General features: G+C 41.3%; 1 protein-coding gene across 2 annotated transcripts; it reads left to right on the top strand.

Moving 5' to 3' along the window:
• KHDRBS1 (KH RNA binding domain containing, signal transduction associated 1) lies at positions 1-27,705 on the top strand. Of its 2 annotated transcripts, XR_009565990.2 has the most exons (11): positions 1-646; positions 13,051-13,175; positions 13,797-13,913; positions 15,271-15,417; positions 17,990-18,123; positions 18,907-19,108; positions 19,578-19,645; positions 20,444-20,502; positions 22,776-22,968; positions 25,574-25,633; positions 27,442-27,705. XR_009565990.2 is itself a non-coding variant. In XM_030871287.3 (9 exons), exons 1-9 carry the CDS (start codon positions 265-267, stop codon positions 22,871-22,873), a joined length of 1,332 nt encoding a protein of 443 aa, XP_030727147.1. In that variant the 5' UTR covers positions 1-264; the 3' UTR covers positions 22,874-23,203. The 2 variants fall into 2 exon arrangements, 1 of the variants encoding a protein (XP_030727147.1); XM_030871287.3 differs by lacking the exons at positions 25,574-25,633; positions 27,442-27,705 and having other exon boundaries at positions 22,776-23,203.
• Positions 27,706-27,725: the final 20 nt, after the last annotated feature.

Below are 27,725 nucleotides of genomic sequence, written 5' to 3'. Positions count from 1 at the left end.
GGGGAGGCGACTTCTTCGGGCTCCGCGGCGGTGCGCAGGCGCCGTGGCCCGACCAGGGACTTTGTTCTCCGCGGAGAAACCCAAGGGCGGTGCCGGTACTGGCTGCGCACGCGCGTCGCCTCATTTCCGGTGCTCTCTTTCGCTGGGTCGCTCGGGTCGGCTTCGGTCGCCGTCGCTCCCGCTCTCCCACCTTCGCCAACCGTCGCTCGGGCCTCTGCCGCTGCCGCGTCGCTTCCTCGATCCCTCGATCGCATATTCTCCACAATGCAGCGCCGGGACGACCCCGCCGCGCGCATGAGTCGGTCCTCAGGCCGCAGCGGCTCCATGGACCCCTCAGGTGCCCACCCCTCGGTGCGTCAGGCGCCGTCTCGGCAGCCGCCGCTGCCTCACCGGTCCCGGGGAGGCGGAGGGGGGTCCCGGGGGGGCGCCCGGGCCTCGCCCGCCACGCAGCCGCCGCCGCTGCTGCCGCCCTCGGCCACGGGTCCCGACGCGACTGTGGGCGGTCCAGCGCCGACCCCGCTGCTGCCCCCCTCAGCCACTGCCTCGGTCAAGATGGAGCCGGAGAACAAGTACCTGCCCGAACTCATGGCCGAGAAGGACTCGCTCGACCCGTCCTTCACTCACGCCATGCAGTTGCTGACGGCAGGTAAGGGCGCCTCCGGGGTCCCTGTGGGTCGCCCGGCCACCCGGGGTCATGGGTGGTAGCGGCTTTGTTCCTCTCCCTTACCGCCCCCTGGGGACCCAGGCAGTCGTGGACTCTCCTTATCTCGTCCTCGTCTTCGGGACCCTAGATTCTACAACTCCCATTCCGGTCCAGGGTGCGAGGGAGAATTCCTAGGCTGCAGTGGAGGCCCGAAGGGGACTTGGCGATCTCTTCGCGCAAAGATTTTGATGGATAGTGCCGCGCTCCCCGCCCCCTTACCGACCCTTCCCCCTCCCACCTCTTGCAGCTGCCCCGCGCTCCGAGTGCTCAGATTCTTCCAGAAATGAACCTTCATCTCCCGCTTCCCCGAAAGGGGAAGCTTTTTGATCGCGGGTGGCGGTCGGCGCCTCAACTGAGGGTGTAGGAGGTGAAGGCAGCCTGAGCCGGGAGGGAGGGAGGGAGGGCCGAGGTGAGATGGGGTGAGGCTGGGGTGCCCTGTCCAGCGCGCCGCGGCCGCCGGGGCCGGGTCGGACTTCGCGGTAACTGGAGCTTGAGTTGCTCGGAGGCAGGAGCAACCTGTGGGAATCGGAGCTTGAGGTTTTCCGAATCAGATTGCCGACTTCGGCCGATAAGATGGTCGATTGCTGTAGAGCCAGACGGTTGGATCCCTTTATTTTACAACGCGTGCTCGTCATTGGAGAAGGGAAAAACAAACCTAGAGACAGTGAAAGGGGGTGATACAGGGAGATTCAGGATGGTTTCCATGACATTCCCAGTAAGATGGGAAAAAATTGAAAGAAGTTGCATGGTCTCCCCCCCTTTTTTTGCTTCAGTCCTGAAATAGATTAGGAATAGTAGTCTTTGTTCTCTGTGTGTACACTAGCGCTCCTTTTTTCCTCAAAACTGGCCATCACCTAGTCGCCTTGATTTCTCCCTAAAGCCGTCTGTTTTGCTCTCTCTTCTAGTTAAAACGTTTTAATAAGTGTATCTTATGATACCTAAATTTTATTAAGCAAATAAAAATTCACAGCATTCCAACACTGAATGAGTAGTTGGACTCTTTGGCAGGGTTGATATAATGGACACGTCCGTTATGAAAATATCATTTCCCTCCCTTTGTTCTCTGTCTCCCACCGTTGGTTAGAGGTCTTTACTTTTAAACACAGTAAACAAAGCCTGAGGTGGTCAAGAATAAGAACATTTAGATAAACTGCTTACATTTTCAACTCTGTGCTTTGCTGTTCTATAACACAGTCAGATTGTTTGAAACATTACTGTTCATTGTGTTCTTCTGGCAAGCTCTTTGAGGGCAAGGAATGCTTTCTGTTTGTTTGTTTGTTTGTTTGTTTTGCGGTACGCGGGCCTCTCACTGTTGTGGCCTCTCCCGTTGCGGAGCACAGGCTCCGGACGCGCAGGCTCAGCGGCCATGGCTCATGGGCCCAGCCGCTCCGCGGTATGTGGGATCTTCCTGGACCGGGGCACGAACCCGTGTTCCCTGCATCGGCAGGCAGACTCTTAACCACTGCGCAACCAGGGAAGCCCCAAGGAATGCTTTTAAATCTTTATATTTTTCATATTGTCTTGCATATAGCAAACACCAGGTGTTTGAAAGCAAGTACATGCAGATTCAGGAACGTCAGACTAAATGGTATAGGTTGACTGGGTCTTATTTTTATTTCCTCCTGTCTTTAATGAGTCCATATTAAATGAGGATAAAATAACGAACTTTAGAACTTTAAGGTGTTGGCTTGGGTTTGAAATTCTAACTCTTGACTAGTCACCTACTCCCGGGAAACTTTCTGAACCTCAGTAACCTCATCTGTAAAGTGGGATGGTGAGTTGTGAGGATTAAATGTTGTGTAAAAAGCACCAGCACAGTTCCCTTTGACCTGTAATCATTAGATAATAACATGTCACCAGTTTTCTCCTAGTTGTAAATTCGTGGTACTGAGTAAGGTATGAAAATGGAAGCTTTTTTTGCCTTTCTGAGCACATCAAGTGTCCAGTATGGTGCTCGTCTTTTTAGTAAAAGAAGGTTTCTTAGGATAGCCATCAAAAACTATTGATCCTTAAAAGTTACTTCCGATTTTCACCCTTCTTACATTTTTTAAACTTGGGTACTTTTTTTCCCCCCACTCTTAACACCTTTTATTTTATTATTTAACATCTTTATTGGAGTGTAATTGCTTTACATTGTTGTGTTAGTTGCTGCTGTATAACAAAGTGAATCAGCTGTACATATACCTATATCCCCATGTCCCCTCCCTCTTGCGTCTCCCTCCCACCCTCCCTATCCCACCCCTCTAGGTGGTCAGAAAGCACTGAGCTGATCTCCCTGTGCTATTCGGCTGCTTCCCACTAGCTATCTGTTTTACATTTGGTAGTGTATATATGTCAGTGCCACCCTCTCATGTTGTCCTAGCTTACCCTTCCCCCTCCCCGTGTCCTTAAGTCCACTGTCTATGTGTACGTTTGCGTCTTTATTCCTGTCCTGCCCCTAGGTTCTTCAGGACCAATTTTTTTTTTTAGATTCCATGTATATGTGTTAGCATACGATATTTGTTTTTCTGACCTATTTCACTCTGTATGACAGATTCTAGGTCCATCCACCTCACTACATATAACTCAATTTCATTTCTTTTTATGACTGAGTAATATTCCATTGTATATATGTGCCACATCTTCTAAACTTGGGCTTTTTTGATGTCTTTTTCCTTTAACCAAATTGAATTTTAATTGGAGAAATGGGATTGAGGTAATGCTGGCTCATTGAGAAAACTAACTTGGGATATGTGAATATTTCTTAGCATGGATAAGTCTTGATATATGTTGGACCTGGCTTTGAAGATATTTTTTTAAATTGAAATACAGTTGATTTATTTTAAGATATTTTTGAATGATCTGGAAAAGTGGTCGTAGTAAAGTCAACCAATTGTGAGAAAGTGAGATTGAGAAGACGGAATAGTAGTATTTAAGCTCTGATAAGGATACAGGTAAGAAAAACACAGCTAACACTATGCTGGATGCTGGACACTGGCCTGAGCACTTTACATCAAATGTTTAGTCTTCATAACAATACTATGAGGAAGTTACTCCTATTATTCTTACTTCTACACATGAGGAAACCAAGGCAAACAGATTAAATCATTTGCCTAAGGTAACAAAATTAGTAAGCAGCATATGGAGAATTTGAAGTCAGAGTCTGGATCCTCACACCTAACCCTCTTTGCCCACCCCCCCCCACCCCTCACTATAGTACCTGCAACAAATTGTACTCAAAAAAATAAAAATAAATTTTGTGCTAAAATATTAAAAGAAAATCTGTTTCATCAGATTTTCTGAAAACATCAAAGTCCTAGCCAACAGGGCAGTGAAGATCACAGGGCAAGACAAAGAAGGAGGAGGAAACCGGGAGAGCAGAGCCTAGCACTGAGGACTGTGACTCCTCCAGGCAACTCTGCCTGTTTCCCAAGAGGTGCTACAAGACCCAGACCACTCTTCTTTACCAGCCACATAGCCCTTCCTGTACCTTTTCCCAGCTTTATATTATTTTTCACTTAGCATCTGATGCACCATATGTTGTAGTTAATGTGTTTGGTTGTTGGCTGCTGCTTCTTTATGACTAGAATGTCAGCTCTACCAGGGCAGGGATCTTTTGTCTGCTTTGTTCATGGCTGTATCTTCTGTTCCTTTAAGAGTGCTGCACAGAGTGGCCTCTTACTAAATATTTGATAAATGAATATTCATCCTCGTTGCATGATGGAAAAATAACGCAATTCTGAGGGATTTCGATTTTGAATATAGATTTCTATATTAGCCAAATTGATCTTCAACCACGATGACAATTAAATGCGTTTGCAGACATACAAAGACTCTCAGGGTACCCATGCTTGTTTTCTGAAACAAAAATAATTTATCATATTATTTGTGTTAAATATTTACATAATAAACATAAGATGTTTTTATGTATATCAGTGTTCTTTTTCTACTTTTTATAACTAGAAAAATACAAGTTAGTGTAAATGACTCAGGAATAAGTAAACATTTTCAGTAGATTAACAATCCCCAGATGATCTTGAAAAGATATGCAGAAATTCATCTTCCAAAAGCATTCAGTGCAGGGACTTCCCTGGCAGTCCAGTGGTTAAGACTCCATGTTTCCACTGCAAGGGGCATGGGTTCGATCCCTGGTCAAGGCTAAGATCCCGCACGCAGTGGAGCAGCCAAAAAAAAAAACCCTCAGTGCAGAATATTTCCAGACAAAAATCTATTGAAATTTCAAAATAGTATATTTCTTTATTTTATTTACAGTATACTATGGAAATACACCTAGATGTCCCCATTTCATTCTACAGAGCTAGCAAGACCTATTAAAACCAGAAAGTGGAATTGCAAAGGAACTATAGACCAAGTATGGCTCTTCATATCCACGGGTTCTCCATATATGTGGATTCAACCAACAATGAATCAGAAATACTCGGGGGTGGGAGGGATTCCACAATTTCCTAAAAGCAAAACTTGAATCGGCTTTGCGCTGGTTTACATTGTATTTACAACTATTTACATAGCACTTACATTGTATTAGACATTATAAGTAATCTAGAGATGATTTAAAGTATACAAGAGGATGTGCGTAGGTTATATGCAAGTACTATGTCATTTTATATAAGGGACTTGAACATCCTTGGATCTTGGTATGGGAGTTTGGTCCTGGGACACCAAGGGATGACTGTGTAGGTATAAGTATAAATATTAGGAAAGAAAGAGGCAGAATTTATCATTATTTGCAACAACTTCATGGTTGTTTACCTAGGAAAATGGTGAGTGATGTGGCTGATTACAAGGTAAAGATGTATAAATCAGTAGCTTTCTGATATAGAAGCAGTAGCCAATTAGAAAAGAATTGACAAAATGATCTCATTTTTTAGAATAGCAAAAACTTTGGGATAGGCAATAAAAATCAATTCAAAATGTATGTGAATATTCATAACAAACAATAACAATCTGTAACCTTTGTAGAGCATATAACATGTGCCATGACCCGTGGTACTCATTAATTCCATCTTCATGGCCATTCTATGACGCAGGAAGAATTTTTATCTCTATATTACAGATGAGGAATATTGTGATCACATATTGTCGACTTAAAATTTTATTGAAAGTGGTAAGCGAAGATGTGAATAAAAAGAAATATGCCATGTCCTGGTGGGAGGAGGAACTAGTCTTATAAAGATGACAACTTTTAAATTAACATGTTAGTTTTTTGCATTTTTCAAACTAATTCCAAACTGGATTTATTTTTTTCAACTTGACATATTGAATATAAAGTAGCTAAAAGAGAGAGACAACACGGGGTTGTACTGTATAGCACTGGGAACTATATTCAATATCCTGTGATAAGCCATAATGGAAAAGAATATGAAAAAGAATATATATGTGTATAACTGAGTCACTTTGCTATACAGCAGAAATTAAACACAACTTTGTAAATGTACTATACTTCAATAAAATTTTTAAGTAGCTAAAAGAGTAAATGAAGATAAATGAAAAAAAAATTTTGGAGACAGGAAAATAATGAAAACCTGCTACATTGACAGAAAAGAAGTCAAACAAGACTTAGTGCTTGAGGGGATGTGGATTAGAAGGAACAGTGCTGGTAGAAGTGTGAATTGGTACAACCACTTTGGATAACAGTTTGGCATTTCCTTTGAAAGCTGAACATTCAAATTCTTTAAATTGAGCAAGGTTATTCCTAGGAATATACTCAAAGAAACTTTTGCCTGTGAATGTCTCACTCATAAAATAGTGCACTTTGTTTCACCATTGATTGGATACTGTGAGATTCTCAAAATAAAATACTTAATACAGCAGTGAAAATGAAAACTATAGCTGAATGCCACAAGATGGAGAAATCTTGGAAATCTAATGTTAGGTGAAAAAGTCAATCCCATAAGGCTACATACCTATGGTACAATACTGTTTATTTTTTTATTTTTTTTTATTTTAGTTTATTTATTTTTGGCTGTGTTGGGTCTTTGTGGCTGCACGTGGGCTTTCTCTAGTTGCGGCGAGTGGGGGCCCCTCTTAATTGCAGTGCACAGGCTTCTCATTGTGGTGGCTTCTCTTGTTGCAGAGCATGGACTCTAGGCACGCAGGCTCAGTAGTTGTGGCACGTGGGCTCTACGGCGCAGGCTCAGTAGTTGTGGCACACGGGCTTAGTTGCTCCATGGCATGTGGGATCTTCCTGGACCAAGGCTTGAACCCATGTCCCCTGCATTGGCAGGCGGATTCTTAACCACTGTGCCACCAGGGAAGCCCTACAATACTGTTTTTTTTTTTTTAATTTTATTTATTTATTTACTTTTGGCTGTGTTGTGTCTTCGTTTCTGTGCGAGGCCTTTCTCTAGTTGTGGCAAGCAGGGGCCACTCTTCATTGCGGTGCGCCGGCCTCTCACTATCGCGGCCTCTCTTGTTGTGGAGCACAGGCTCCAGACGCGCAGGCTCAGTAGTTGTGGCTCACGGGCCTAGTTGCTCCGCGGCATGTGGGATCTTCCCAGACCAGGGCTTGAACCCGTGTCCCCTGCATTGGCAGGCAGATTCTCAACCACTGCGCCACCAGGGAAGCCCTACAATACTGTTTTTATGGAACATAATACTAGCAAAATGAAGTAAAATATCGTTAGCATGCATAGGTCTGTGATAGAGCAGTTTTTAACAAAACTAAACATGTGTTTACCATACGACTCAGCAGTTGTACTCTTGGGCATTTATCCCAGAAAAATTAAAACTTATGTTCATATGAAACCTGTATGTGAATGTTCATAGCAGCTTTATTCATAATAGCCAAAAAACTGGAAATAACCTGTATGTCTCCAATTGATGAATAGTTTAGCTGTGGTACATCTATACCATGGAATACTACTCAACAAGAAAAAGAAATGAACTATTGATAAATGCAACAACTTGGATGGATCTCAAGAGATTTTTTTTTGGTCAGGCCGCACGGCTTTCAGGATCTTAGTTCCCTGACCAGGGATTGAACCCGGGCCCTGGCAGTGAAAGTGCCAGGTCCTAACCACTGGACCTCCAGGGAATTCCCTCGAGAATTATGCTGAATGAAAAACCCAATCTCAAAAGGTTACACACTGTACAATTCCATTAGTTTAACATTCTTGAAAAGATAAAATAATAGAGATGGAGAACATTAGTGGTTGCCAATGTTGGGGAGAGAGGAAAGGAGGTGACTGTGGCTATAAAAGGGTAGCATGAGGGATCTTTGTGGTGGAACTGTTCTGTACTGAGACCGTGGTGGTGGTCACATGATTAAATTGCATAGAACTAAGCAAACATACACACACACATAAGTACATGCAAAACTGGTGAGATCTGAGTAAAGTCAGTAAGATTGTATTAATGTGAATTTTCTGGTTGTGATATTATAGATATGCAAAATTTTATGGAGAATAGTGGGTGAAGGATATACGAGATCTCATATTTCTGACAACTGCATATAAATCTACAGTTATCTCAAAATAAAGTGGTTTGTTGTTTTGTTTTGTTTTTAAGAGAAAAAAAGGCTTAAACTCTTAAGTTGTACCCTAAGAGATTTGGGAGACTATGGTCGATATGCCATAATAGAGTTTGCCGCTATCCTGGAATGTGGGAATTGAGCCCCTTAGAGTGCTCTTAACTCAGGCTTTGAGGGATTTTTTTTGAGCCAGTACCCACCCTTAGTCAACACTGTGTGTGAAATACTGTGTTGGTATCTTTTTCTGGGGAGCTAGTCTGTAGGGGCTCATGACCCCAAACCAGATTAAGAACCTATAACTCGGTGCTCTTGCTTTAAATAATAAATAATTTGAAAAATGAAAAAAATGGAGTGGTTTTATACAAAATTAATGAACTTACTGGATTTGTGATTCTAAAAGGATTTACCAACAGAAAAGATACAGGGCAAAGAACTATAAATTTGGGAATGATGAAGTTATATGAGTCGTTAAGGGAAGTTAGGGGGTGTTAATGGTACATTTCTTTAATTTGGTAAATGTTTATAGATGCCTGTTGTCTAGTAGACACTGTACTATAAATTGCAGTTAGTTTAATAATGGCAAGGGTCCAGAAATTGTTCATAGCAGGGGAAGGTGTGCTGTCGTTAGATGTATGAACCAAATACATTGATAGTCTGGAGGAGGGCATGACACCTGACCTTTTGGAGCAGATATCCTATGAATCTTGCCCTCCTAGAAGCACTATCTCTGGATGTCTTAGTCAGAAAATCTTGCTTGTCTTGCTCCTTATCACATGTTCAGTTAATGGAATGTACATGATAGCCATTTTTAGTTAAGCCAGTCCAGTTGATAAAATCTGTATATAATTTTTTTCAAACTTCTCTTGTATTAACAGTTTTGTCTTCCTTAAATCTTTCATCCATTAAAAAAAAATCCTTTTTAAAAGTAAGAAGGAAGACTAAATGAGGTTTAATGACTTGCCCAAGGTCACACAGCAAGCATGTAGCAGAGCTGGGAGTCAAACCCAGTTCTGTTTAGCTTCAAAACTCAGGTTCTTTCCTCTCAGTCATACATTTAAGAAACAGTTCTCATCCTTTGGAGCTAACAGTCTGGTTGTGATAACACCTACCAAAAAAAGGAAAGATTAAGTTATAGTAAAAGAGTAGAAGAAAAGCCACGAGATTTGTTGAATTTGCTCTGACTGACGTAAGGAATAACCTGGGTTTAAATAGCTGCTCTGTCACTAATTTTGTGATCTTGGACAAGATTTCTTCACTAGTTAAGTGGGGATAATCCTGGTTATAAAGACAAAGGGAAACAATAAATACAAAATTCCTGACACATAAAAGGCACTCGGTAAGATATGATTATTGTCAGCATCTAACTTTGAAGCAAATGGGTCACCTCTCTGTGTGTTGTTTACACCTTAGCGTTTCTTTCTTTGACTCTTGGGATACCCAGGGTCTCCAGAGGCCCAAGCAAAGATCTTTTAAAGGAGTCAGTTTCAGGGCTTCCCTGGTGGCGCAGTGGTTGAGAATCTGCCTGCTAATGCAGGGGACCCGGGTTCGAGCCCTGGTCTGGGAAGATCCCACATGCCGCGGAGCAACTAGGCCCGTGAGCCACAACTACTGAGCCTGCGCGTCTGGAGCCTGTGCTCCACAACAAGAGAGGCCGCGATAGTGAGAGGCCTGTGCACCGCGATGAAGAGTGGCCCCCACTTGCCACAACCAGAGAAAGCCCTCGCACAGAAACGAAGACCCAACACAGCCGAAAGTAAACAAATTAAAAAAAAAAAGTAAAGGAGTCAATTTCAGAAGATTGTCTAGAAAGTACTTTTGCCTGAGGGTGAGGCATTTTTAGGAAGCTTCTCTTTGATTTTATTTTCTTCCCATTACAGCCTGCTCCTTTGCCCTCCACAAGAAGTGAGGCCAAGAAGAGAAATTGAAAAAGAAAAACGGAGGAAAAAAAAAGAATTGGAAAAGAAAAGAAAGATCAGGCAGCTGAACATCTGAGGCACACGCAGAGCCCTCTTGTTGTCTTTAGCTGCATGACAGTGTCTGGGGGTATAAGCAGTACTTCCCAAAACTTCACAGAATCAGCTCTTTTTTGCTTAAAGTGCCCCCCACAACTCCTCACTGAAAGGCAATAATAAAAGCATGAGGTTTGAAGTTAGAGAAAGCCTGGGTTTTAATCCTTACTCTCTTACTACTTTAACAGCTTTGTGACTTAGAGATTTAACTTCTCTAATTTTGTTTCCTCAGTTATAAAATGGGGATAGTACCAGCTACTTCACTGAGTTACTTTTTAGGATAAATGAGGTAATATGTGTATAGAGTATGATACATTGTAGGCATTTAATAAATATTTGGTCCTTCCCCTCCCAAACATGGAAGACCACCCTTCTTGAAGGCTCAAGTTGCTTCTTCTTCTTTTGCTTTCTAGGCTAACCCCCTGATTGTTTTACCTTTTCAGTTCTGTTTTACTAAAATCATTGTTCTCTGAATTCTCTGAAAATGCTTTAACGTTATTTTTTAAATTGTGAGGTAAGTGGACAAGAGGATCCTAATTAAAGATCTGCCTAGTTCAAAATATAGCAGAAGGATCCATGTTATAGAAAGGTCTTAAATTCACGGGGCACATTACATTGATATTAAACAAACCTTTCTACTGGTTCAATTTTTGCATCCCTGCTTCCTATGGGAGTACAGATTAACAGACTTTGAGTCTTCTTGTTCTAACCAATTAAAGTTTCTGGAAAGTGGTATAAAGTACAGCTGAAGGGCCTAACTAGATGGCAGCAATTAGGACACACGGAGAGACATAGTTAAGATGAATGAAGCATGTAATTTGTTCCACATATTTAGAAGCTCCTCAGTGATGTTTTCAGATTAGAAATGTGGCATCTTTGTTCCTGTGGACTTTGGAAGATTGAGTGCCCAGTTTCCCAGCCCAGAAACTCAAGAGGTGTGTTCAGACGCGGTAGGCTCAAAACTAGAGACTACAAAAAGTTAATATTAGCAGTAAGTGGGAAAGGGTGGGGTCAGGATACACTACCAGTGAAACAGTAAACAAATAGGTGTTGAATGAAGAAGCATTTAGTCTGTTGATTGTAAGGTTAAATTTGTTTTCTATTCCAAGCAATGAAAAATAGGAGTGCAAAGAGCACTGTCATTTACCATTCTTATAAGAGTGTAACATCTGAAATTAGGCTTTTTAATAAACAGAAGCCTTCAGTTTGAAATTCTGAACTCTGTAGTCTGTCAGTGTCAGTAACTTTCCTTCATCCGTGTACTTTACAGCTGGACTTAGTCTAAACAGTTATTTTTTTTTTAATTGTTAAAGGTTTAGATTTGCAGTATGTGTTTGAAGTCGTATGTCTTTATACAGAACTGGTGGTTTTCAAAGTGTGATCCCTAGAGCAGCAATATCAGCATCACCTGCTAACTTGTTACAAATGCAAACTCCTAACACAATCCCAGACTGGGATTGGAGCCCAGCAGTCTAGTTTTACAAACCCTCCAGGTGATTCGATGAAGTTTGAGAACACTTGCCTTAAAATTATAGAAGAAACACTGGAAATGTTATATAAGGAGAACATTCTCTGTTAGAATGTTCCACTAATTTTAGGGAGTATAATTTTTTTGGTGGTTGTTCTCAGTGGACCATAGTATATAACCTTTTAGCTGCTGCTCTTCATTGCCTCCATACTCGGCCCCCATCCCTGTTAGTACTCCTGTTGTAGCATTTAACTATACTTCATTGCTGACTTCATAGACTGGGAACTCTAGTATATAAACATAGTGGAGATTGGGACCATGTTTGACTTGTTCTGTTGTTTCTCATATACTTTACAGGACAAGGTGCCTGGCTCTTAGTAAGTCTTCCATAGTGGTTAGTGATCATACCTGTATCTGTCCCTTCATGTGCCTCTCCATAGGAAGCACTCAAACACTTGCAGTCACTGAATGAATGGATGGATGGGTGAATGAAGTTCCCTAATGATAGAAAATCTTTTTGGTTGCTAAGGTTCTAGCTGATGAAACTGTCTTAACCCATGAATTGAAATTATCTTGGTGCATTTTTTCCTTTAGGACACTGAGTGAATTTGGGCTAGATAGTGTTCAGTATATATTAAAACACTTCCTGAGGAATGGGCTTTTGGGACTTCCCTGGCGATCCCATGGTTAAGACTCCACACTTCCACTGCAGGGGGCTTGGATTTGATTGCTGGTCGGGGAACTAAGATCCCACCTGCCAAAAGGAAAAAAAAAAAAAGAAAGAAAGAAATGGGCTTTAATTAGCATGTTTACATATGTTATTTTATTCTGTCTTTATAGTAACCTCATGAGGTAGATATTGCCTCCATTTTACAATGAGGAAACCAAAATTCAGAGCAATTAAAAAATTTTTCAGAGCTCACACAACTGGTGAGTGGCAGAGCAAAAACCAGATCTTTCAGACTCTTAAGGATTACTACTATCCAAAGCACTACTGTTACAGAATTTTAATGGGACTCTCCGTTGTGTATTTAAATTATTGACTTTGTCTCTTCATTAAGATATGACTTTGTACTTTTTTCTTGATGCAGATTTTAATATTTTTAGTTCGTTTATCGCCTTTTCCCCAATTCACTGCTAAATCCATTTTGTGTTAAGAACATTTGAATGTCTCTGTAGAGGTTTCCACTAGAAGTGGAAGAGCAGACTGCTCTTATTAGAAGCAGGCTTTGGGTTTCCTAGTTAGCTTCATCTAGCTTTGGTGCTTTCACCCAGTCTCCATTTGAAATTAGCACTTTCTCATTACACAGTACTCTGTGTTATTGCTTTAAGCTGAGCAGACTCAGAATTTTGCCTTTATTTAAAAGAAAAAACTAAATGAAATTCTGTTTGTCCTATTCAGAAATTGAGAAGATTCAGAAAGGGGATTCAAAAAAGGACGATGAGGAGAATTACTTGGATTTATTTTCTCACAAGAACATGAAGCTGAAGGAGAGGGTTCTGATACCTGTCAAGCAGTATCCCAAGGTAAGGGAAAGAGTGCCTCACTTTGAGTTGTCTTTGTAGTATGAGAGTATGTAGTATGTCTTGTAGCGTGGGCTGTAGCAGAAGACTTGCAGAGATTGTGATGTGTCAGAAACTTAAGCTGGTGAAGGTTCTGTCCCATATATGTATCTGGCAGTTGAAACATGCAAGTCCGTCCCTAATAGCATAGCTATAGCCAGGACGGAAATATAATCATCATTTTATTATCAAAAAAAAAAAAAGAATTTTTTTCTCAGTCTTTTTTTGGAAAGCAACTAGTTGTATTTAGTTTATCAAACCAGTACTACCAGAGGGTACCATATGTCTGTTCTGTTCTGAAGTAACTGGCTTTAAAATATTTACGTAAATGTATGAAGGGTTGCAGTGTGATATTATGGAAAGAGTGCCAAACTACATCAGGAAATTCAAGTCTAAGAACTGCCACTTTCCAGTTGTATAACCGTAGGCTAATCACTTTATCCGTACAGCCTCAGTATAATACTTCAGTAAAAAGGGAGTGGTAATACTCTACCTATTTTACAGGATTATTGAAGATAAATAATACGTGTGAAAATATTTTATAGGAACATATGTGTTTAGAAATCTGTCTTTATTTTCTGTCAGTTCAATTTTGTGGGGAAGATCCTTGGACCACAAGGGAATACAATCAAAAGACTGCAAGAAGAGACTGGTGCAAAGATTTCTGTGTTGGGAAAGGGCTCAATGAGAGACAAGGCCAAGGTAAGCTCACATTAATGAGGCAAGAAAACACCCTAATGCCTTCCAGTAGCCCAGAGTCCAGTATAGATTCCTTATGGAAGTTAGCACTTGCGTATGTACAGAATGTGATTCCCTGAAATTTGCATTGGATATAAGAGATTATAGACCAGTTAATTCACTTCTTTGGCAACGCTGGAAGAACCTAGGTGTGCCCTGGTAATTGTTTTCTTTCTGACTTTGACTGCATAGTAATGGAAACAGCAGTAGCAACTTTGGCATTAGTAAGCTTATCTATGAAAACTTGGAAGGGGAGCTGGATGTACTGAAACTTACTGAGACTAAAGACACTAAAATGTGAGCAGCACATTCCCTTTTCAGTAATGTGGAAAAGTGAGAGCACTAGTCTTGTGAGTGCAGGTGAGTCTGAGGATTAGTTGGCTGGTTTGTTTTATAGCCAGCTGGAATGTGAGGCTTTCTAAAAGAAGATATTACAAAAGGAACCATGAGTAATCCTAACAACAGAACCTAATGCTTATTTTTTTTTCCCATGCCATAGCCCCATACTCTTTATGCTCTTTGTAAGTATGGAGAAACTTACCACCAAAACAGAATAGTCTTAGCCTTCTAGGGCGTCTTACTGTTGTGGCCTCTCCCGTTGCGGAGCACAGGCTCCGGACACGCAGGCTCAGCGGCCATGGCTCACGGGCCCAGCCGCTCCGCGGCATGTGGGATCTTCCCGGACCGGGGCATGAACCCATGTCCCCTGCGTCGGCAGGCGGACTCTCAACCACCGCGCCACCAGGGAAGCCCCAGGCCTCCTTTTATGCAGCCTAATAGACAAACATGTTTTCTCAGACCCTCTTTTGTCCACTCACATTTCTCACTAGATGAATACAGTTAGGGCTGAGGTATGTTATTCTAGCTAATGAGATTTACATGAGATTTTCTTCTCTCTGTCCTGACTTTTTTCCTTCCCTAGAACTTCCCAGACCATATAAGCAGATAAGAAGAGCTGGTAATTAAGAGCTCTACCAGGGATTTAAAAGCGAATGCTTGGCAATAAATGAGTGAATGGATGAATGCTTGGCAAACAGCTGTTATCTGAATGGAAACTGGAAATAAGTTTGTCTCTTGTATACCTTCTAATAAGAGCTCCAGTGAATACACCAGTGATTCAAAACAGAAGAGCAGCAGACTAATTGCAGGTTTAGCAGACTGTGTAAATTACTATTCTCCAGAGTTTGTTTTGCTTTTTTCTTACACTTTTCTATTTTTTTAGGTGTTGGGGTCATTTCTCAGTGTCTCTTTGGCTTAGAGGTAAAGGTGTCATTTTCTCCCTAGTCCAAGTGATGCGATGTTTTTGTGCATCTTTCCACAGGAGGAAGAGCTGCGCAAAGGTGGAGACCCCAAATATGCCCACTTGAATATGGATCTGCATGTCTTCATTGAAGTTTTTGGACCCCCGTGTGAGGCTTATGCTCTTATGGCCCATGCTATGGAGGAAGTCAAGAAGTTTCTAGTACCAGTAAGGAAATCTATATCCTGTATCTTTTGAGCAAGAGAAAACTGGGATCTTGTGCTTATTGCTAAGGCAGGGTTTCTTATCCAAGGTGTCTGCATAACCTGAAATTATATACCAAATTCTTCATTTATGTTCATTTTTCTGAGGTGGTCCATTATTTGTATCTGGTTTTCAAACCACTGTGCCCCAAGGCCACTCTCCCACTCCATGTCTAATGTGGTTTTAGTTGTATACTAGTATCTGGTCAATAATTTGGATCCACAGTGTGTCTGGCATTTTAACATCTGGTTAACAGAGATTTGACTAAGGTGGTCATAATCCCCTGCACTTAGGGGGGTTTTATTCTAGACTCTAGAGAGTCTAGATGATAACAGCAAGAAGCCTCTAGCCTCCAGTGTTAATGGATTGAATTCCGACCTGAGTGCATTCAGGGCTTTCTCTCCTGGAGGAGTTTACTCAAGTAGAGATGATTTGAAAGAGGCATGATGACTGTAGGCTTAACTGTTGATAATATTAAACAGATTGGTGTACAGCTCCTTTCAGAATGTAACTAAGGCCTTGGAAGAATTGGAACAGACCAGGTTACCTGTCTTGCTTATTATTACCTGGTCAGAGATTTCATTCTTTGAGTAAGTAGAAAATGATGAATTTTTGCCATTTGGCAAGAACTGTTAGTTTTCAGTATTACTCTGAAAACTACTTACTGTTGAATATTTAATAACCAAGTATGAATCTGGAACCTTAAGCATTTGGAGTACTATTCAGCTAGAATTGAGTAAGCATCATAGTTTCATCACTAAGAGGAGGTGATATATAGTTCCTGGTTTTCTTGTATATGTAAAATGAGGGAGTTGGAACTGTATCAGCATGTGAGAATTGGTAGAGCAAAAATTTATAGGGCATGTGTACCTGTAATGCTGAGCGCCAAGGATTCCAACACTGTCTTAAATGTCTCAGCAGCTGCTTTGCTTCTAAGTATCTCGTCATCATTAGAGTGTTCAACATGAAACAGCCAATTTAAAATATCCTAGGAAAAACTCAGAGCTCGTAAATTTTCCCTTGAGGATATGCTTTTTACTCTTTGAGGTATATGTTGAAGCATCCTGAGCCATCCGTTTTCTGAAGGACTGCAGGAGAATGCCCATCTCCTCTTTATCATTAGTCTCAGCATACTTCTCAAAAGGGCTAGGCTTATAAGGCTTCCATGTAAGTGGATCTTCAAAAGAGAAGCCTGCCAGGGAGATCTGGGTTTCCTCAGTGTTACTGTGGCAGTTAGAGGAATATGAGCAAATGGCCCATCATTGGTCCCTTGATTCTCCAATGTGAATCTCAACCAGCAGAAATGTGTACGGTAAGAGGAGGTGAAGAGTTGGTGGAGGGGGGCATCTCTGTGGTGACTAGAATCTTCTAAAAGCTGTATACACCTGGAATATATAAAAATGCATGAAGTTAAGACTGAATGATTCTCTTCAGGAAATATGTGAAAAGATTTGCAAATGGCATTTGGCTCAGTTCTTCCCCCCTGTGAAGAAAAAAAGTGAGCCTGTTTTTGCGTACATGACCAGAGCCCTCCGTTTTCCCCTTAGAACCTGGTACAGTAGGAAGAGCACTGGACTGGGAGCTTTATCTGCATCATCTTGGACAAGTTATTATATCACTTTTCTGAGCCTCAGGTTCCTTGTTCATCCCAAACATTTGTTAAGTATCTGGTAGGTGCCTAATACTATGCTTGGGTCTGAAGTTACAAAAATGGCTCTTGAAGAGCTCACAACCTAGTGAGAAAGACATACAAACAATTCTAAAGTGATGTGGTAAGTGCTTAGAGAAAATTACATGGTGCTGTGGGAAAAGAGGAGGGAGTGAAGGGTTGGCATCAAGAGAAAGTTTTTCAAAAGAGGTGAGGTAATATTTTAGATTAAATCTTGTGAGAGTTAGAGTCCCTCAGGTGGACAAAAAAAGGCAATAACATAGTCTGATGATTCAAAGCCTAGATTTTGGAGACAGGTAATTCTGAATTTACATGTAGAATCTGCCACTTACTAGCTCTGTGTCCTTAGACTGATTGCTTTATACTTCCCGAATCTGTTTTCCCAAATGTAAAATGGGAAGATCTGCCTATTTCAGGGTTAATTTGAAGATTAAACTGAAAACCTTATATAAAGTTTATTATATGGTACCCAGCCATAGAACTTAATTAATGGTAGTGGTTTTTATCATTCTAGAAAGAGGAAACTATTTGCTAGAATGGATGTTTAAGAGTATGCCATGTTCTGAACTGCAAGTTGTTCAGCATGGCTTGAAAGGAGGTTATACATGGAGAGAGGATGGAAGTGATCTGGAGAGCTAGGCAGGGACCACATCATGAAGAACTTCATCTGAATAATGAGGGGTCTACCATCAAGACTTTCCTCAAAGAGGTGACAGGTGGAGTGCCATTTGACTTCAGAGAATGAATGACCTGAGACTTCATCTGGGCTTTCAAAGTTGTTCTTAGCATCCAAGGCCCATATGGGCTAGGTGACTTCTCAGCAGAAGGTAGAGAATAACACTCCTTCCCATTATCTTTTATCCACAGGATATGATGGATGATATCTGCCAGGAGCAGTTCCTAGAGCTCTCCTACTTGAATGGAGTACCAGAGCCCTCTCGCGGACGTGGGGTGCCGGTGAGAGGCCGGGGAGCTGCACCTCCTCCTCCACCTGTTCCCAGGTATAAATAATGGAGACAACTAGAAATGGGATGTGAATTTGACTGCTGGTACCATCTCTGTTTTACTGGTGCTCTTATCTCCAGCTTAGAAAGGGTCTCAGGATTTGTATGTTGCATCAGGAGTGGAGTTCTAGGGAGTTCCCTGGTGGTCTAGTGGTTAGGATTTGGAGCTTTCACTGCTGTGATCCAGGTTCAATACTTGGTCGGGAAACTGAGATCCTGCAAGCTGCATGGCATGGCCAAAAAAAAAAAAATTGGAGTTCTAGATCTTCGTCATTTTGACTATAATCAGGTACAACAGTCCTGAAGCTTTAGGACTTTTAAAAAAAGCTTTTTTAACTTTTGGACAGTTTTAGCATTTTTAAATGGTCTTTGACTTTAGAATTTTACCTTTGCTGATTGACCTTTATGGACTGTTCAGACTCTCCAAGGCAGACGCTCCACTAATGAGATATTAACAGGTCCACCATGGGACCTGGGGAGCCTTACAATATGGGTCCTTTACCCACCTACACATTCCTCTGTGTTGTTCTGTTTTGGCTGCGCTGAGTGGCTTGTGGGATCTTAGTTCCCTGACCAGGGATTGAACCCTTGCCACGGCAGTGAAATCACCAAGTACTAACCACTGGACTGCCAGGGAACTCCCCATTCCTCTGTGTTTTGATAATAGTCTATTTAAGGCATCGTAAAATCTGTCTAGCTCCAGAATTTGCAAACAAATCTGAACATGAAAGTAGCCTATTTATAAAAATCTCCATTTAAAATAAACTTCCTTTTTTGCAGGGGCCGAGGTGTTGGACCACCTCGGGGGGCTTTAGTGCGTGGTACACCAGTGAGAGGAGCCATCACCAGAGGTGCCACTGTGACTCGAGGAGTGCCACCCCCACCTACTGTGAGGGGTGCTCCAGCACCAAGAGCACGGACAGCAGGCATCCAGAGAATACCTTTGCCTCCACCACCTGCACCAGAAACTTATGAAGAATATGTAAGACATTCGGACAATGCCATTTCCTAATACCTAACAGGTTGCCAAAGGAAGTTGAATGACAGGGCCTTGGCCCTTGATGTAGGTGGCAGGGACTGCCTGTAAGATTTGGAATCTGCCCTCTTCTCTTGCAGTGAATGTTAAACTATGAGAAGAGTTTTCCATTTTTAAGCATGGTTTACTGTATGTATGTAGATTAAACAGGAAATAAGTTGTCCCTTGATGTTTAGTGTGTTACTAAAGGAACTCACACTACTACTGCTGATGATGCTGAAGTTCAAAAGAAACATGGTTTCTTTTTTTTTTTCTTTAGTCCTTTCTTTTCTTGACTATTCCACAACAGGTGTTAACATTTTGGAGGGAAAATCCATGTTCTCTTAATCCAGAAGCCCGCCATACTCCCATGGGATATAATTACCTTACCTACTTTCCGTGATTCTGACTTTCTATTTCATTTTATTTGTTCTAGGGATATGATGATACATATGCAGAACAGAGTTATGAAGGCTACGAAGGCTATTACAGCCAAAGCCAAGGGTGAGTCAGGCAGTAGAAGTGCTGTTTCATGTCCTCGGGATGGATAAGAGGGAGTTGGAGGAACTGAGAGATTTAGGCAGCACAAATCTAAGGAGCAGGGTGGCTCACCTCTCTTGAGGGTGTCTCGTCTGCTTTTGACATCTATAAGGCACACACTTGGATCTGCAAATTTGGATAACTGTGAATCTTAAATTATAGTGTAGAATCTGGGGTTAGCAGATGAAAAGTTCCTGAGCTGTGACTACATGGAAACAAAGGGAAGAGGCCTTAAAATTATTTTGATTTATTATTAAAAAATGTCACAGCCACATTAAAGTTGCATAAAAGTTTAAAAGGATACTAGAATCCCACTGTTGTAAGTCAGGTTCTTTTCTGCTCTTTTTTTAAAAAACATTTTTAGTGTATGTGTATATATATATATCTTAACTGTGATTGAAAAGGTCTCATAATTCTACAATGAGGACAGAACAGTTCTTTTCATGTTTCTTTAATCTCTTCCGGTTAGCCCTGTGAATACATGTGTATGTACACTGTGGTTAAGATTGAGCTTTTGGATTGAGCTTTTTCACTTTAAATTGTTGCTATTCGTTTTTCTTTGCTATGGTTGTCACAGTTTTTAAATGAGTACCTAGTGTGTACATGCTTTGGAAATATTTTGTAGTTTGGAGATGGGGTAAAATGAGCATCTTTTTGTTTTATACCCACAAAAAAATGACTGAAATATGGAAGTATTGGGGAGAAAGGTAAAACTGAAACATGGTTACTACATAGCTCTAACACTCTGTCTTTGGCTTTCAGGGACTCAGAATATTATGACTATGGACATGGGGAGGTTCAAGATTCTTATGAAGCATATGGTATGTATTTATTTCTGTGTTGGGACAAAATGTGCAAGTAAGTGCCCTGGAGAATGCTGGTGACCGGATTATTGGGGGTCAGTCATGCATCTAAGGAGAAACCTCTAACAGAAGGCCAATATGTTGATAGATGTGGCAATAGGAGTCCTGCTCTTAAATTGTGTGGTGTGCGGTAGAAAGAAGGACTTACTGAAATGAGATAGGTGTGCTATTACTCTTGGACGGCTAAGCAGGTGTCCTAAACTAGCGCTCAGGTCTAGGTTGGCCTGGTTGGAGCAGCAGGCTTTTCAGCTGATGTTGATTCTTTTTGGACTTTAGGCTGGGAGATGGCTAGGCCTGGGTTATGTTGCTGCGCCTTTGCTGCTGACACCTAGGCCACGGCGGTGGATAATAAGAATTTAATCATATCCAATTCTTCTGCCCCACCTCATTTTTAAAAACAATTTTGGATCTCATCATGAAGAATCTCAGTGTAGAGGAAATGCTAGCTGAAAGAAACCTAAACGGCAAGAGCAGGCTGGGGGCAGGAATAGTGTCCATTAGATTAGAAACTGGGGACTGAAGCCAATTCAGGGCAGTACTGGCACCAAGCTCCTTACTGTCTTGGAGACATCTCCGTTCAGTCCTATAATCCTAAGAGAGCTATATAGATGCTGGAATGGCAGCAGGACCAAACTGCCTTTCCTGAGGCTTGGTTGAAAACACATTGCTCAAGAGTATCCTCAAGAGCCAGTTATGGCCCTGTATTAATGGGTCCCAGAGGGAGTACCATGTGGCAGTAGATGCAGAGAGAGCAGCCTTTTAAATGTGAGGTGTTTCCAGCATACCCAAGGGAAGTCCAGAGACTTTGGCAAGGGGGTCAGCAGTTGACCTTTTAAGTTACCAGCTGACAGTCTCCCTTACCCCTAACTGAAAAGAGAGAGCCTCTTAGGGTTCCCACAGACAGACTCCTCAACTCCTCAGCACAGTATGTGGTAACCAGTCAGCTGCTTGCCCGGGAAACAGTTTTTACCAGTTCTAGCTAAATGGTACTGGACAGTTGCCATCCGTAACACTGCACTGCTCTCTGCTCATATGCCACTATTTAGAAGGGTGGTATGATTGCTCCAGGGTATTTCCCTTCATCGGTGAAGCAGCACAATGGGGCCTCTGTATGTGTTTGACTAAATTACATTTCTGTTTTGCTGGAGAAAAGACTGCACTGAAATAGGCAGGCTGCTCCTTGTTCTCCTGGTATGATGTTGCCACCGTTAATCTGTTCTGATTTCTGCCTTTATAAGCAGAGTTAGAAACATAAACTGTCTTGTTGGTACCCAGAAGCCACTTGGAAAGTGATGGACATATCTATTTTACTAGAGGTATAAACAGGCTTAGATAGCATAGGGCTTTGTGCAACATCCATAAAGGAGTTTTAGACCTATATTGATGGAAGCAGATGTTTGTGAATGCAAGGAGCTAGAGAAATAACAGGCCTGGGTAACATCTGGGGGTGAGTGGGAAGAATAAGCTTATAAACACAACTCGTGTTCATAAGAGATCAGCTCTAGTAAGTGATCATCTCTCCTATAGGCTTTTCCCTGTCACAAAGGAAAACCATTTGAGGATGTCAGTCATGTTGTCTGGCTTCTCTGGACTATTGGCACAAAAAAGGAGATAATGAATTCTCCTAATGAGTGCTGTTAACACATTTGGTTGTACTTCCCACTGCCAGAACAGTGAACCAGCTCTGCTGGTGGAGGGCTCCTGAAACGTGGCCATTGCTTGCTCTTCCCAGGGAGCCAGAGGACATTTCTCCACGGGGAAATCAGACTTGCTGTTGCATGGGAAGGGAGCTACCTGCTGCTTCCAATCTGAAAGACTTCCAGAAATTGTCACCTTACCTGAGGCTCTGTGCCAAATTGCTTTGGAAACAGGAAAGAGCATTGCAGATCCACTGAGGTCGATTTCCTCATTGTCCCAAGCAAGGTGTTGGGTTTATTCAGGTTTGGGGGCTGGAGTATAGATTATGTTGCCTATGGACAGCTTCTTTCCTGGACATCACTCCAAGTTCTTCCTGAACTGTTTCCTCTGTCCACGCAGAACTGTCCTACAGTTGGAAAATTGCCTAAGCTGCTCAGGAGGGCCAAGCAGAGTAAAAAAGTAAGGACCACCCAGGAGGTGGCAAGACATTGGAAGCAAAGCAGTGTTTTTGGTGACCAGGTGACCTACGCCTGCCCATCTAGAAATGCCATTGGCACGTGGGTTATAAAACTGTTCTTGCTTTTTCCCCACAGGCCAAGATGACTGGAATGGGACCAGGCCGTCGCTGAAGGCCCCTCCAGCTAGGCCGGTGAAGGGAGCATACAGAGAGCACCCATATGGACGTTATTAAAAACAAACATGAGGGGAAAATATCAGTTATGAGCAAAGTTGTTACTGATTTCTTGTATCTCCCAGGATTCCTGTTGCTTTACCCACAACAGACAAGTAATTGTCTAAGTGTTTTTCTTCGTGGTCCCCTTCTTCTCCCCCACCTTACTCCATTCTTAACTCTGCATTCTGGCTTCTGTATGTAGTATTTTAAAATGAGTTAAAATAGATTTAGGAATATCGAATTAATTTTTTAAGTGTGTAGATGCTTTTTTTCTTTGTTGTTTAAATATAAACAGAAATGTACCTTTTCTAATAAAACAGAAGTTGAGTAAAAAAAAAAAACCACAAACCTGTTAGTTTCAAAAGTGACATTGCTTGCTTAAAGGTTCTGAAGTTAAGGCTTGTTAACTTTCTCTTAGTTTTGACTTGAGGCATCCCGTAAAGTTGTAGTTGCAGAATCCCAAACTAGGCTACATTTCAAAATTCAGGGCTGTTTAAGATTTAAAATCACAAACGTTAACGGCAGTAGGTGCCACCATGTAAAAGTGAGCTCAGACGTCTCTAAAAACGTTTCCTTTAAAAGCACATGGCGGTTGAATCTTAAGGTTAAATTTTAATATGAAAGATCCTCATGAATTAAATAGTTGATGCAATTTTTAACGTTAATTGACTTAAAAACAACAACAACAAAATTAGGTTCGTAAAACTGACTTTTTCATTATGTGGGTTTTGAAATCTAGCCCCAGACATACAGTGTTGAGAGATACTTAGTGGGAAGTAGGTTTCGAAGAGGTTGATATGGGGAGAGGGGCTGGCCATTTGAATTTGATGCAGAGCTTTTTAGTCACGAACAACCTTTCAGTAATAGTACTAATAATTAACATTTCAGTATTTAAAAAGGCAAAGTATTTTGTCCATCTGAGATTCTACACTCCATGAAAAGCTCACTTGGACACTGGGGCCAAAAGCTGATGATTTTCTTAAGTTGACGGTTGTCAATATTGAACTGTTACCAAGGTAGTTAGTCAAGTATGTCTCAACACTAGCATGATATAAAAAGGGACACTGCAGCTGAATGCAAAAGGAATCAAAATCCACTTTGTACATAAGTTAAAGTCCTAATTGGATTTGTACCGTCCTCCCATTTTGTTCTTGGAAGATTAAATGCTACATGTGTAAGTCTGCCTAAATAGGTAGCTTAAACTTATGTCAAAATGTCTGCAGCAGTTTGTCAATAAAGTTTAGTCCTTTTTTAATCAAAGTAAATGTGATGAATTGTCATTTTTTTGGGTGGACAATAAAATAGTTTTCTCTTTCAAATAAACTTAAATTAACTCTAAAGTTAATGGGCTTGTTAAAAGTTGGAGACATTCTTAAAAGTGGTGGGGGGGTATTTTATTTTAAGTTTACCAAAAAAAAGTTTATGAGTTGTTAAGTTTTAGTTTAAAAATAACCAAAGCTTTTTCACCCCCTGGAAGTTGTTGAAAGCAGTTTTATCCAGTCCTTATCACAAGCTCTAATTTTTGGAGAGAAAAATCCAACTAAGTTGAAACTTGGATTGGTTTCCATACATAGGCCTCAGTACTTAAAGTTCCAGCCATCCTAGTTTGCACCTTCTGTAGAGCCTGTAGGTGGCCCTAAGAGTGACACCAAATAATCTCTGTGAACTTGGAGAGGGATAGCACTTGCCTTTAGATAATGACAATTCAGCAAACCCTGGGTGCCCTTAAGGGTTTCCCTTCCAATCCCAGAAATGCTGTTAATAAATCAACTGGGCTGGGGCAGGATGTGGCATGATAGCCTGGCTCTGAACCTCCCTCCTGAGAGACCAAGAGAGGAAATGATGGAATTGGTTGACCCTGTTTCCACTCCTCTACATTAATTCTCAGGGTTCTCATGCCTTCCCTAAGGGAGCCACCTAAACTGCTCGGGGGTGAAAAATCCTCTTGTATGAAGTGCCAAGCTGCCTGCAGCAGTGCATGATGGACATTTTTTTTCTTTTTAAAACACACCAACAAAAAAATGTATTTGTAGATTGTGATAAAGTGTAAATAACTGAATTTTCAACCATGGTTTGAAGTCAGCTTTCAGGGCATTATGTCTTGTTTTGATGAAAAGAGATCACTCTATACCCCCCTTTTTAAAGGAAAATTATCGCAAGAGAATCAGGATGTGTAAAGCTAACATGCATCGCAAAAAACCAAAGGTAACCTAAATGTCTGATTTTAATAGCACATATTTCTCTTTTACATAAACTGTGACAGCAACTTGCATAAACAATTCTTTAGCTGTTAATTTTAATGTTAAAACTTTGCAAAACTTGTTTAATAAAAATAGCTGTAAAAAGAAAAACCATATGCTGCCGCATAAATTAGCCATAACTCTTAATAATCCTGCCCATCACAAGTGAACTGTAATGTAACCTGGGCACAAAGTCTGACATCTTAAATGACACATTGTAAAATTTCAATGACTGTAGTTTAGACCTGCTGCTCCCCAAAGTAAAGCTTTCTGCTCAGCTATTTTAAAATGTACAAGGATGTGAGCCCCTATAGGTCCCCGTATTGATATTCACAATGAAATGTTAGTTAAAATTTCTTTAAAGTTGCATGTTTCTCTCCTGTAATGTGTAAACTGCATGCAGGATCTCTATCTTTTATTTTGTATGTCTTTAGAACTTCCTCTTTAAAAGACTTATCTCTTACTTCTCCATTTTCAGGTGATTGAAAACTCCTGAGGCATTTCTTGGAGTAGAATGGGTAGTGAAGACCCATGTCAGGTATGTTAAGGTGGCTTTCTATTAAGGATATTGGACTTTTATCGTAACTAAAACAGTTTTGCCAGGTGGTAGCCTGGGAGGTAATCAATGGGCAAATCTTGCTTGTATGTACTTTGTACCATATTTACAACCTGACCATGCTTTTACGTTGGTTTACAGTCCATATTGAATTTACTTGTAATGACCAGACTGTCAGCTTACATCTTTTGAGTCCCACTGTATTTTGTCAATAACCTGATAAGGTGGTGTTTCATTTGGAGTTCATTGGTTATAAGCAACAAAGTGACTGGCTCATGTAAATGAAAGGGAATTTATTGGAAGGATATTAGGGGTCCGCAGGTTTAATGTGAAGGCTAGAAAATCTTGCTTGGGAACCAGAGTGGCTACAGCGAACTGGGACAGCAGTGGTAGACCACAGGAGTGGTTCTAAAGCTGGGATTAGCTCCTTGGACACTATTGCTGGAATAAGTACACTCTTAGCCATGTTTGGTTTCAAGGTTCAAGTTCTAGAGAGGCAAAGTGTCAGACTGGATTAGCTTGAGTCACATGCCCGTACTTTACCAGTATGCAGTAAGAAAATAATTCCTCAAAAGGAAGTCAGGGTGTTATTAGGAAAGAAATAGATACTGAGCAACCAAACGACAGTTATTCAGTAATAACCGTATTTTACAGAAGTAACTGAGACTTAATGAGGGTAAGTGACTTCCCAGGATTACATAATTAGTGTGGGTGGTAATCAAGCCCAAGTTTATGTGTTGCCAGAACCTAACATCTTACCTCTCATACTATACCACTTTTAATCTAAGGAAGGGGTATTTCTCACGCAGAAGAGACCCCTGGTTAGAGACATTGTGGTGTAGTAGAAAGGACATGGAACCAGAGAAACCTGGAGTTGAATCTATGAGCTATCTTTTGTTTGGTGACCTAAAACACATCACTTATTTCCACATCTGAGAAGGAAGACAGTGATAATGTACACTTCACAGTGGTTGGCAAACTGAAGGAGTTCAAATATATGTAAGGCCAACCAATTCCGTGCCCTATACATAGTAAATATTAGTCTTTTTCCCTAAAAAATTTTAACTCCCTGGTTGGGTAGTTGGGGGCTCTGACAACTGAGTGAGCCTTCCTATTGATTTTTTCTCTGCCCCTGAGTAAGTTGTTAGGGTTATGAGGGCACTGAGGAGAAAGGATCCAACTAGGTAGGCCAAAGATACTGTGTCCTTTGACAGTGAAATTTGCCTTCTTGGAGATCATTTCTTCCAAACCCACCTCTCGGCCAGGAGCCTCTGCGATACGGAGGCTTTAAGGAGGGCCACGTGTACTGAGCATGGTTCTGTGCATCCAGAAGGCCTAAGTTTGATACTGGTCACATGAATGGTTAGAAAATTTTAGGGGAAAGTCCCTGAATGCAGAGAATTTAGTCTCAACTCTTCCTAAGGTAGTCTTAAGAGCAGAATTTTGGGGAAACGTCTTTCTTTATTTGGCCTGTAATTTGTGCTTGGAAAGGCAAGTTCCATTGTTGGCAGACCCAGGCCTGCCAGTGGTCTGCCTATTCTGGGTGTGCAGTTTCGGTCCCAGTGTTTTCTGTCACTACCTGTGAACTTTATTACATCTATAAGTTTTAGAGCCAGGGAAGCCTGGGGACCTGTCCTGGCTCTGCCTCATCATAGCCCTTGTCTTTGTTTTAACAACCAGAAAAAAACCCTTACCCCCTGTCTCATTTCTTTTTTTCTTTTTTTTTTTTTTAAGCATAATGAACATCTTTTTTTTTTTTTTTTTTTCCCGCTGTGTCACACAACTTGCAGGATCCTAGCTCCCCGACCAGGGATTGAACCTGGGTCATGACTGTGAAAGCACCGAGTCCCAACCACTGGACCACCAGGGAATTCCCTGTGTCATTTCTTTTTATGATTTGAATTTTATTTTAGTTATTATTTTTTTTTTATATAGCAGGTCTGTGTCTTATTTCTTTATCATTAAATGGAGTTGATAATAATAGCTAACATGTATCACTACGTGCGTCATACCATCCTACGCAGTTAATAAAAACTATCTCATTTGGTCCTGTCTACCTTTTTCTTTTTTAATT

This window comes from Globicephala melas, chromosome 1, assembly GCF_963455315.2.
Source record: "Globicephala melas chromosome 1, mGloMel1.2, whole genome shotgun sequence".
NCBI lineage: Eukaryota > Metazoa > Chordata > Mammalia > Artiodactyla > Delphinidae > Globicephala > Globicephala melas.
Note: the sequence above shows the minus strand (reverse complement) of the source record. Positions and strands in the feature narration are given on the sequence as shown.